Raw genomic sequence first — 12,576 nt, forward strand, 5'->3', positions numbered from 1 at the left:
GGGGAAAAATGAGCTGATGCCAGGGGCTTAGGTGGAGAGCAAATGTTTTGAGAATGAGGGCAATGAATGTACAAATGTGCTTTACATAATTGATGTATGTATGGATTGTGATAAGATTCATATGAGCCCCTAATAAAATGATTTTTAAAAAAAACAAGTCAGTCCCTAGGAGGCAGGTGTGTGCGTGTGTGTGTGTGTGTGTGTGTGTGTGTGTGTGTGTGTGTCTGAGAGAGAGAGAGAGAAGCAAAACCAGCACAGTAAAAAGATATGTTATCTGTGTTCAGGGAGGATCAGAGTACAAAATATATATCCTTTTAAACGTATTTTGTTTAAACAACTATTTTGATGCAAATGAGGGGGTGTCAAAATGGAGACGCAAAGCCCATCAGTAAACAATTGGACATCCCCTCACAGAAGAGTCACAAGGAAGGGATGAGCCAGCCAGGGTGCAGTACAGTACTGAGGCAACACACAACATTCTTCTAATTCTTTAATGCTTCCTCTCCCCTACTATCATGACCCCAGTTCTACCTGACAAATTTGGCTAGACCAGAGCATGCATACTAGTATGGATAAGAGTTCTCGACACAGAATTCAGGACAGATAAACCCCTCTGGACCAATAATGAGAGTAGCCATACCAGGAGGGTAGGGAGAAGATGCAGGGAGAAAGGGGGAACTAATCAAAATGATCAACGTACAACCCCACCACCCCAGGGGGACAAACAAGAGAAACATGGGAGAAGGGAGACAGCGGACGGTATAAAATATGAAAATAAAAATAATTTGTAAATTATCAAGGATTCACGAGGGTGCGGGAGGGAAAATAAATAAATAAATGTATTCTGTTTAATATTATCACTGGCTTTGCTTTTCTAGAGAGCCTAGCCTAACATACTAAAGTACAGATGGCCCAAACACCACCAAACCCACTGCCATCAAGTCAATTCAAACTAACAATGATCCTATGTAGGGCTTTCAGGCCTGTAAATCTTTCCAAAAGTGCACAGCCTCTTCTTTCTCCCTTGGAGCAGCTGGTGGGTTTGAACCACTGACCTTATGGGTTAGCAGTCCAACGCCTAACCCACAGCACTACCGAGTACCACTTAAGTATATATTCAAGTTCAAGCTTACATAATTAATTACTACTATTTTTACCAGTCTTTCATGGCTGACTTTTCAAATCACGTTTCCTCTCCATCATAGTATCACCTCCATAGCCCATTTGTTTTCAATCATGGTCTTGATCTCCATGTGTTATCTCCCTTTTGAAACTCATGCAAACACAACACCTCTAATATCTTTTTAAAATGTGATGGTTAAAGGAAGCTCAGTCTCAGTGTGGCAGCAGACATCTTGCTAATTTTTAGAGATAATAGACAAAGATGTTCGCATATTTTGCAGCACTTTTAACAAACACACCCTTGAAAGTTTATAGGTGTGAAATTGATGTCAAGATGTGTAAGGGTTTTTTTTGTTGTTGTTTGTTTGTTTTCATTTTGATGAGGTACTGTAGAAATCATGGATTTATACATGAGATGGAGGTACTGATCGAAAAATACATACATACAAAACTTTTATAAAGGATGTGGACTAATGGAATATATTTTTTAAAATATATATTTTGCCATCTGATCCACCCTGAACACAGATAACATATCTTTTTACTATGCTGGCAGATTTTTAAGTTAAGCTTCCTAATGGACAATAAATTTTCAATGGATATTTTTTTGAAACTGGTTTGAGGGTTTTATAAAGAGAGGCCATTATTTCTTTTTGAGGCAATGAAAATACTCTAAAATTGTTTGTGATGATGGATGCACCACTCAGAGAACCTACTAAAAGCCACTGAAGTGTACACTTTATATGGGTGAATTGCAAGGTATGTGAATTACATTTCAATAAACCTGTTAAAAAAAAAACGGCCAGGGGTAGATCATAGTTTGATGATGCCGTGACCTACTCCTTGGAGGTAGAAGACTAATAAACTAAACAAACCAACCAATCACAGGTATGCATCACTAACTTCCCTCCCAGCAACATTAGACCACAGATACATCCAGGTCCCATATAGTTGGTGGTTTTGGGTTTTTATTAAGGGAAACCTGCTCTCCTTATTCTTATTATTTCCCCCTAATGGTTTCAAAAGCCCCAAACTCCCAGAGTGAAGGAGTGACAGTGCCCCAGGCCCCACCAGTGCCTCTCCTGCCTCTTCCTAATTTCATTCACACCCCAACAGTTAGCCAGCCTTTCACTCCCAGCACAGGGCAAAACCTGCCATGGCTCCCTCACCAGTGCCCACTGCACTACTGCCTAGTGCTGGCAGTTGGACTCCTGGATCCTGTACTTCTGGCAGTTGCCCTAGAAGGAAACAGCCACACTAACCGAAAAACCACCCCAAACCTCGCGCCAAGCATCCACAACCCACTGAGCACCAACTGCTCCCCATCTCAACCAGCACCCTGATTTGCTGCAGTGCCCCCAGGGTTGGCTTCTTGTATCCCATGGACATAGCTCTTATGTTCTGTCAAGAGGTGTGCAAGGCTCCCATTTGGCTTTTTTGTCTGTGGGCATTTTATTGTGGTTTGAGTGGAAGTGTACAGAGCAAAATCAGTTTCTCGTTCAACAACTGATCCACATTGTGTCTGCTGACTTTAGCCAGCTTTCCTGTTGCTTTCTGCCTTTGGAGCATTGCTTTTGAACAAGCTCTTTGAATAACCATGATATGAAATGTTTATGCTTCACTCACTATTAAGAACAAATTCTATATGTTTTACTTGTGGTAGGTCCTGCCTCGGGAATACCACCCCAACCCCAACCCCCACCTCAAAAATAAAAATGTCCTTAAATAGAAACTACAATCAGAGTACCAAGTCACCTCAAATTTCAGACAATTCGGTAAGTCTCAAAAAGTCTTTTTTCAAAAAAAAAAGTAGTACCTCTCTGGCCGGCATCAAGAGCATCATCTTTAAGGTCATCATCGAAAATCTCTCGGCCATCCTCCACATAGCCAATACCATCTGGAAGGACAAAGTATAATATTGGGATCAAATTTCCATAAGTGGCCAATAGGATTTCAGCCATGACCAAGAAACCAAAAACAAGCACACACCCATCACTCAACAGAACCGTATTCAAACCATTACCAGAACCAAAAAACAGCATCCCCACGGCATGAGTTTTTCTGACTGAAAACCAAAGGAAGTATATTCTACCTAGCTATATAAACAAAGGGCATGATTTACCCACAGGATTCCAGTTTGTCATGAGGCCCATTTGAGTAGTTTGACTCTACCAGAAGAATAAAGAGTAAAAGAATCAAAGGGTCATTTACACCAGCACCTCACATCTGCCCAGGTAATGCAAGAGCTCCACCACCCAAGACTCTCCAAAACACAACCTCTGGCCCAGTTTCCTCCCACATACCGTCATCCACGATCCAGTCATCATCCTGGCGTGCCTGAACCAGCTTTGAATACTGGTCTTCATCGACCTCTTCATACACACTTGTGAAGTCCTCAACCTACCATCACACAAGTTAGAGAAAAAGCTTCAAGCAGAGTGAAACTGTTAAAACAATTCTGATGAAAAAAAGTCTTTTTTTTATTAAATCAAATTAAAACTGGAATGGCAGCCTGAAGGAGTAGCTGCAACCAAATCATGAGTTCTGACATTCAACACCACTACAGGGTTTTCCTTAAATAGACATCAATTAACTTAGTATTCCTTTTAGGTGGGTGTTAATATAAGATATTAAATGATTCCATTAGCATAATACACTTGTCACACCATCAATTACTCATCTACTTCATAAAAAACAAACTGAATTATAGCCAATTCTTCATTAGCTGCTATGGGGATTATTCGCTTATAATTTCTTGACTGGTTTCTTCGTATATTTGCCAAACTTGGAAGGCCTGCCACCTCCCTCTCCACAAGTGGATGCATGCTCTGCAAATAGACGCTCAAATTTTAAAAATAGACGATCATTTTAATAATCATTCAATCAACCAAAAGGAAAACCATCCCCAACCAAAAATTAGCAAAACAAATCTATTACCTATTCTACCGGGGAACTAGAAATAGGCTTTGAGTGGCATCTGTTTACGCGATCACTGATCTCCCACCATCCGCGCAGACTTCAGCTCACACAGTGCTGAGCTGGTCTGAGGTGCAAATTCAGGGGGAGCAGTGAGTGCTCCATTCACATGGACTGCCAGACTGCCTAGGGGCCACTCCACCATGAATGAGCGGTATAAACAAAGCAGACCACCTAAGCCCAGGAGAGCAGACCCATACAACCTCTGCAGCTGCCCATCGTGGCAGACTGCTGACTTCTCAGGGGAGAGTTTAGAGGGCTGGTTGGCAAGCTCTCAAAGATGCAGCTATTCCCCACTTTTCAAATGTTTACTTTACGCCACTCCACTGTCAGGAAAGACCTATGTTAGAACCTGTTTTCACTAGGGAGGGGGCGTGGATTGAGAGAATTTTTGCTTTTGCAAAAAAGAAAAAAAAAAGCACTGATTTTGCTGTGAGCTACTGAAGCAGCAGCACGTCACTGATACCCCAGGCAGCAAGAGTGCTTTCACAGCCCCCCCTCCATGGACCACATTCAGAATCAAGCCACCATGCATTTAAACTGTGTCTGTGGACAGAACATGCTAGTGCTATTTTAGGTTTTACGTGCTGCTTGCTCTGAAACATGTATGTTATTTGGGGAGTCTGGGAACACTCAAGAAGCTCTGGTGGCATAGTGGCTCTGAGTATGGAAGGCTAAAAAATGTTTCCCATATCAATTATTGGAAATTGCTTCTTTGCTTTACACCGTTTCGACTCACAAAGGTTCCACAGGAACACTCAACTTTCAGATAACAGGGAACCCTGTGCTTCATTTTAAATTCCACATTTCTTGCAGTAGTTCAGAGAAATGCAAAATCCAAATTTGGCCAGGGGTGGGGGGTGGCTAACCCCATCTGAAGGGCTAAGGCTTTCAGAAACCCACTACCCACCGTCATTGAGTCCATTCCCACTCGTACATCTTTACAGGAGCAGACAGCTTCATCCTCCTCCCACTGCAACTGCCCAACTAGCAGCCCTATGCCAAAGCCCATGGTGCCCCCCAGCTTGTCTAGCCCAACATTTGGGCACAGACCTTTGAGTCTAATGGGCATAACTGCCTGGGTCTCTGCCACACCGACAAGGTTTGTAATAATTACAGGATTAGGTTTAGCTTTCAAACGCCTTTTTAATCTACTCTGCAGGGATCACTGGCAAATATTGACTTGGCCTTTTCACAATTTGGTCACAGAGATTGCCTGCCCCACCAAATTAAGTTTTTGACAACCCAGATCCAAACTACTCTGATTAATATTATTGAACTGATTGTCTTCCCCCACTTTTTTTCGGGGGTAGGGGCTAGTGGGCAGGGGACTGATAAGATTATTTTCATTGGTTGAAGTCTGTCAGGCCTATTTATTTGTCTCTTATTTCAGCAATTGCTCAGATACAATCCAAAAGACATCAGGAAATTATATTTTTTTATAATTTTGAATCAAAGCAGCATTTTGACTCTCTCTCCCTGAAAAGGTTGCTACTGCCTAGCATGAACTCTTACAATTAGCATCGCAGTGTTTCAAAGTACATGACCAGCACTGGGTAGCCATCTGAACTGCTGCTCAGAACTCTTTTTTTAAAAAGCCCCCCATTTAAAAAAAACCTTAGACTTTACTATAATCCTTTAGCAACCCATTGTAGTCTGGCTCAGGAGCCCTGGCAGTGTAATAGTTATGTGTTGGACTGCTAACCACAAGCTCTCAGTAGCTCAAAACCAGGTGCTCGATGGTAGAAAGACTACGTTTACTCCCCTAAAGGCAAGTCTGGCTAGACCAGAGGATGTACACTGGTACAGATAGGAACTGAAAATGCAGGGAATCCAGGGCGGATGAGCCCTATAGGACCAGTGATGTGAGTGGTGAAACAGGGAGGGTAGAGGGAGGGTGGGTAGGAAAGAGGGAACCGATTACAAGGAACTATATGTGACCTCCTCCCTGGGGGACGGACAACAGCAAAGTGGGTGAAGGGAGACGTCAGACAGGGCAAGATATGACAAAATAACAATTTATAAACTATCAAGGGCTCATGAGGGAGTGGAGAGCGGGGAGGGAGGGGAAAAATGAGGACCTAATGCCGGGGGTTTAAGTGGAGAGAAAATATTTTGACAATGAATGTACAAATGCGATTTACACAATTGATGTGTGTATGGATTGTGATAAGAGTTGTATGAGCCCCTAATAAAATGATTTAAAAAAACGAAAGAAAACAAAAAAAAAATACTTACAGTCTCAAGAATCCCCAAGGGCAGTTCTACCCTATCCTATAGGGTCCCTATGGATCAGCGTCAACTCGATGGCATTGAGTGTGGTCTGGCTCACTTCACAACTTGAATGAATGCACCCAATTGTCAAAACATCACATTCTCCTTGCTGAACTGCCCAATATACTACTCCAAAACTGCCGCAGAGTGGCCGGTGAACTCGAACTACAGACCTTGCAGTCAGCAGCGCATCTCATCATCACTGCGCTACCAGGCTCTAGTACAGTACAGGCCATGGCTAAGAATACATACTTTGCAACAAAGGTTCAAATAATAGCCCCACCACTATGACTTCACTAAGCTTTCGGTTTCCCAGATAGCTCACCTGCAAAACGTGACTCAACACAGCATCCAATTTCATATAGTCAATGGAAAAAGGCCTGATGATGCTTTCAGCTGCTAACCAAAAGGTCAGTGGTTTGAACCTATGAGTAACTTTGAAGGGAAAAAAAATGCAGCAGCCCTACAGGGCAGTTCTACTTTGTCCTCTAGGGTTGCTGTGAGTCTGAATTGATTTGATAAGTGAGTTTGACTTTTTAGTTTATTACAACAAGCTTGAAATACGTCAATGTTTCTCAAGAGTACATGACAGAAATGACAGAAGACTGCCATGAACTACATGAAGCACAAAAGTGGGGGGGAAAATCGACAAAAGACTTATTTACCTCATATTTATACTTTTCACCAGCTTTAGCTCTTCTCAGTCTTTCTAGAGCTTCTTGGCGTCCTTTTGTTGATTTCTTTTCTCGCCGGGATCGAGAAACTGCAAAACCCCCTGATTCTGACTCAGCTGGAAAGAAAGCCAAATTTACACGAGATGTTAAAAAATAGCCATCTTTTTGCAAAAACAAAGGAATGTTTGTGGCCAATGGTAATACACACTTTTAATATTCTGCAAATGGATGCTTTTTCCGATGCAAATAATTCACAAAGCGCACGGCCAAATCAACAGCTCCTATGCTGATTCAGACACACTCTAAGCTAGCTCCAGGTGAACAATAGAAGCAACCATCACTTTGTCCTCACCAACAAAGGAAACATTTCAAATTCAACTGATATCTCATGAAAAAGCAAGCAAAGGGAACTCTCGGCCATTAACCCACAACCTTGCCAATAGAAATGACAAGGCACAAGTACTCTCAAATATTCCACAGACAACTCATTTTGTACTCTTCTTTCACCACTATTCAAGGGGCTTAAGTGTGAGGTCCTGTGAGAGACACAAAGATCAAGGAGACACAGTCCCTGTACTCATGGAACTGAGAAGATTACCAAGGGAGATAAGTTGCACGTGCCTCTAGAACAAGACTTAGAATCCATCCATGAGCAGAGGGACAAAGTACTGTACCGAGAATTTCACAGGAAGGGGGGATTAGAGATGGGGGAGAAACGAACTGAGGAGATTTGTGATTCTCTACCACTGGTCTCAAGGCTTCACCCCCCAGTTGGTTATGACATTGTAGAGTGATAGGGGAAAATGACCACGATTACAATGTGTTTTGACAAAGTGACTAAAATATACAAGGGCGTCATCACCCATTCATTCAACTAGTGATTGAGTCAAGTTTCTAGTCATTATTAACTGACCACCCCACACACATATGGAAGATTCCCTACACTGAATAAGACTTCCGTAAATCAGCTGGGGAAATCAAGTCAAGCACAATAGTGTCCCCAACCAGCCATGAGTCTGAGCTCAACATGACAGCCCTCGCAGTCTGTGAAATTGAGTATTCACATTGTACTTGAGGCTAATTAATCTAGAAACAGGAGTAGTGCTAGTAAGAGGCTCCAACCCCACTGGAAAGCTCATACCATTAACTTGTTTGACTAAGTGTTTGACGGAAATTGATATAATTTAAAGAACCAAATGCTGGTAATAAATTGCTGGAAACTGTATCTTCACAGTGAAGCATAATTACAAATCTTCCTCTCCAAGCCCCACCCCTACCCCCCAAGCTATCTGGAAATGGAATCTTACTTTATAACACCTCAGTCTATTGTTTGACTTTCACATTTGACTTTTAAATCCATTTCAGAAAGGCATTAACTAAAAAATCTGGGAATACAGGTACTTAATGATGACAGCCACAAAATCTTGGGTGTCACACAAATCATTTTTTTTAAACCAAGAGCAAGTCTATGTGAAAAAGCTTTCAGAGGCCGTGGAACATGAGCACCAAGCAGGAAAAGCTCGCCTTAGTGTATTCCCTTCAAGAAGCCTTGAAGCTACCCCTCCAGGTTCCTTGCCGCTCTGATCTAAATATTGGTCTGAATGGCTCAAAAAGGGAAGAAAAATAAAATTAAAGTGGATTTGTAGACTTAAGGGACATATAAGCTCATTTCAAACATATGAGGGGAAAAAGAATCCTTTAATATGAAGGAGTTTCACAAAAGTTGATGGAAAAATGGAAGATAGTGGAATTTTTCCACAGAATTTTTTAAGCTTCCCCATATTATTATCCAGTCTTTAGGTCTTCAAATTGACATATTTCACAGGCAACAATTCTGAACTGTACAGGGGTTTTAGGACAACGACCTAGAAAGTTGCCTGTCCTCAAGTGGCTCAGTGTCAAGTAAAGCAAAAGGATCTCAGACTCCAAGCATAATATACATAGTACCCTCTGGGAAGATAATGTTAAGATTAATTCCCAGTTAATTCTGCATGGAAAATCAGGGAAGGCTTCACAGGGGAGGTTTCCAATAGAGGCCTAGAAAGAGAAGTCGAATTTCAGCATCAGAGAACAGGGTCAAAAAGTGGCACAGGCTGAGGAAAAGACACTAGCCAAATTGGCAATGGATGAAAATGTAAGATGTACTAAGAAACTGAAAGTCAGCATAGAAGGTTAAGTTCAACATGAAAAGTGAATGAGCCCTGATGGCATAGTGAGTTGCACACTGGGCTGCTAACCACATGGTCAGCAGTTCGAAATCACAAGCCGTTTTGTAGAATGATGAGCCTTTCTACTCCGGCAAAAAATGGCAGTCTTGGAAACCCACAGACCCTGTCCTGTGGGGTCACTAGAAGTCAGAACCAAACTCAAAGGCAGTGAATTTTAGTTTTGTTTTTTGAGCATATCCCAGCACTGCCATTTGCTTGGTGGCAACAGAAGGCCCCACCCCCCACCCCCACCCAGTTAACCTGAGCCTGTAGGGGACAGTTGTCTCATTTTTGTATGCTGCCCAGGATCTGAACTTCTTTGGAAAATTCCTGCTTTATACATCTTGGTAGAAGGCAGAGACTACATCCCACTGCAAAAGCTGACAGGACGTCAGGTCAGCTACTCTATCCCAAACTCCCTTGCAGCTAAGGTTCTACCAATTAAGTACATCTACTCAGACTTTACACAAGGAAGTGAAAGGAATGGGGGTGATTAAGGAAATTTCTAGAAGGACAGCTAAAGGAGCAGTTAGCAACCCACTCCGCCACAAGGGCTCCTTATTCATATTGAAAAGAAAAAAACTCTCATTGTTGTAGAATCTATTCTGACTCATAGCAAACCTGCCCCTGTGAGTTTGAGAGACTGTAACTCTTGATGGAAGTAGAGAGCCTTATCTTTCTCCCCCTTCTTCATATAGTTAAGGGTTAAATGAAGAGATGTTTTGTCGTTATATTTAGCAATATAGGAGGTCACTTAATGTGTGTATAGCTGCAGAGTAGTCACACAGTATGCAGTACTGTGACCTAGCTTCTAAAAAGTAAAATTAAACAGAGCCCTTTTCTCAGGGAAGCCTCACTCTAGTCCTCCAGACAATTAGATCAGTACCATTTCAACTCCATGGGGGCAGAAACCAGGTCCAGCCTACCCACCATTGTTAACACCAGAGCATGGCAGAACATTGGCTTCAAAAACTCACTGTCATCACCCTGATTATGAGTATAGGTACATAATATATACAGGCTAAATAAACAGATTCATAAACCATTTGTCTTTTTTTTAATCATTAAGCTCTCCCTAAGACCTTCTCATCTATGATAATAGCTATATGTAGGCCTTTGCAGGCAAAGATGAGGCTGTCTGCCTTCATAATGATTGACAGTCTCAGAAATCCTAAGGAGCAGTTCTGCTCTGGCCTATTGGGTACCAAGTCCATAGTAGTGGGCATGGGTTTTTTAATCCGCCTTTCACCTCTTCCCTGCCTTTGTCAAAATCCCACACTTCCTGATCTATGCGAAGAGGATGGAAAAGAGAGATTTTCCTTCAATAGTCTCTGCTAATCATCTTTCAGTCACCTCTAAAGGAACAGATTTCAGTCACAAGCCCAGCAACTACTTAATCAACACCATGACTGAAGAGTGGGCTCAAGATTGCACGACATCGCCCAGAGAGTGATTTTCTTGATGCTCACAGATGACGCAGTTTTTAGGGTAAGAAAAGGGTTTAGTGGCAAATCATCGAGAGCTGCACAGCCTGTTCACACGCCCACATCCCATTTGTAATCCAGGCCAATCGCCTCTCCAAAGGAAATTGTCTTTAAGGAGGGGGGGGGCCGGTAAAAAACGACGGCAATAACAAATTGAAAGCTCTGATTCACAAGCAGGTGGATGCAAAGGGAGCTGATTAGGCAGCGAGTTCTCATTAATGGTGGCATATTTGAGTGACAGGCTAGGAAGCGCCTGGGCTACGATAGGACGCATCTGATGCCACGTTTGAAGTTCACAGAAGTTAAATTCACACTTTAATCGAACACTGTTCAAAACATCAGCCCAAGCTACCTGCATTCCCGTGCCTGGTATGTGGAAATAAAACGACTGCCACAAACTGAGGGAGAAACTGGGCATCCAAAATGACGCTAAATTAATGCTTTAAAGAAAAGACACTTGACCCGAAATGACTAATTCTGAACATTAGTTCTGTACAGCACGTGAGGAACTTTCCACGGAAAAGGGGGCGAGAAAAAATGCAGAATTTAACGCATAAAGTAGAAACCCATTACCTCAAAAGACGAGACGCATTTTTTTAATCTGGCGATAGCACTTAACGGTGCTCTTGCCTTAGTTACAAAGCACGAGTTCCCTAGAAATCCCTAAAAGGGGGGCGGCACGTCAGTTTTATCCTAGTCCTCACAGGGATACTTGGCGGAGGAGTGAGGACAGTGCCCCAGTCTCGACGACGAGACGCCCGGCACGTGAGGTAAACTCACCAAAAGAAATAAAAAGGCGGGTGCTATGATTCGCGGTAACAAAAGTGAGACAGGTTCCCCAACAAAAAGCACCCCGGGACCAAAAGGACCTCCGAGGAACCTCCTTCTAAAGCCCGAAGAGACCCCACCCAAGGTGATGGTGGTTCGCGCCCTCACAGACCCACGCGCGGGACAAGCCGGGCGCGTGCTTCGTTTAGGGATAAAAAGGGGGAACACTAAACCCCCCACCGTCAGCAATCAAGCCACGATCCCCGCACTCCCAATCGAACATCCCGCGCGCGGGGCTGGCCCTCACCGCTCGGCCCCGGCTCGCAGTTGTCGCCTGGCACCATCGCCATGGTCCCCGAATCGCTCGATTCCGCGCCAACCTGCCTGAAACGAGCGCGGGGGCCGAGTCAGGCGCCAGCCCGAAAGCCAATCAGAGACTCCGGAGGCTGCGGACTTCCGCCCGGAAGGCCACTTACGCGCGACGCCGCGGCTCGCCCCGCCCCCGGCCTTCCCGCGGGCTCTCGTTTGGCGCCCTGTGATGACCCCTAAGGGGAAGCTGGAACTGAGGAGAGCCTGAGGAGAGCAAAAAAAAAAAAGCGGTCGGGCGCTGAAAAGGAGCCTCCTGGAGACTGGCTGCGCAGGCGCGCGCGCATGCTGAGGGAACAAGAATCGGGCGCGTGGGAGTAGGAGCTCTGTGGTTCTGAGAGCTGATTTTCTGAGAAAAGAAGCTCGGGCGGGCAGAGGGTGGGCGTGGCTGGCCCGTTTCCTCAGCAGCCTGGGAAAGCGACTGCCTCCTGCTGCGCGCTCTGAGTTTTGCTGACTAGTTTGCTTCTCAGAGTTAACATGATCGCTACGTGATTTTTAGAAAAGTCACCACCTCAGAATCGACTCAATGGCAGTAAGTTTGGGGATTTTTGCCTTGTTTTGTTTTGTTCAAAAATGTATAAGTCACTTTAACCAATTGACCAACAGTAATGACACACAAAATCACTAATAAGGCGCCGGCGATCTTACTTCATATGCCGTCTGATGGGATGTACAGTACTCGAAAAATAATCACCTAGATTGTCT

The 12,576-nt window shown here is 43.7% G+C and overlaps 1 protein-coding gene across 3 annotated transcripts in view; it reads right to left on the reverse strand.

Annotated features, from left to right (window-relative positions):
- The window catches only part of POLA1 (DNA polymerase alpha 1, catalytic subunit), a 333,656-nt gene extending 321,769 nt beyond the window's left edge, over positions 1–11,887 (reverse strand). For all 3 annotated transcript variants that reach the window (XM_045290755.1, XM_045290756.1, XM_045290757.1), the window contains exons 1-4: positions 11,813–11,887; positions 7,038–7,162; positions 3,426–3,522; positions 2,939–3,019 (exon numbers count right to left, since the gene is read on the reverse strand). In XM_045290755.1, coding sequence (XP_045146690.1) covers positions 2,939–3,019; positions 3,426–3,522; positions 7,038–7,162; positions 11,813–11,855 — 346 coding nt within the window. In that variant the 5' untranslated portion in view covers positions 11,856–11,887. The remainder of the gene's footprint in view (positions 1–2,938; positions 3,020–3,425; positions 3,523–7,037; positions 7,163–11,812) is intronic.
- Positions 11,888–12,576: the final 689 nt, after the last annotated feature.

This window comes from Echinops telfairi, unplaced genomic scaffold, assembly GCF_000313985.2.
Source record: "Echinops telfairi isolate 266 unplaced genomic scaffold, ASM31398v2 ScPeMD7_53;HRSCAF=182, whole genome shotgun sequence".
NCBI lineage: Eukaryota > Metazoa > Chordata > Mammalia > Afrosoricida > Tenrecidae > Echinops > Echinops telfairi.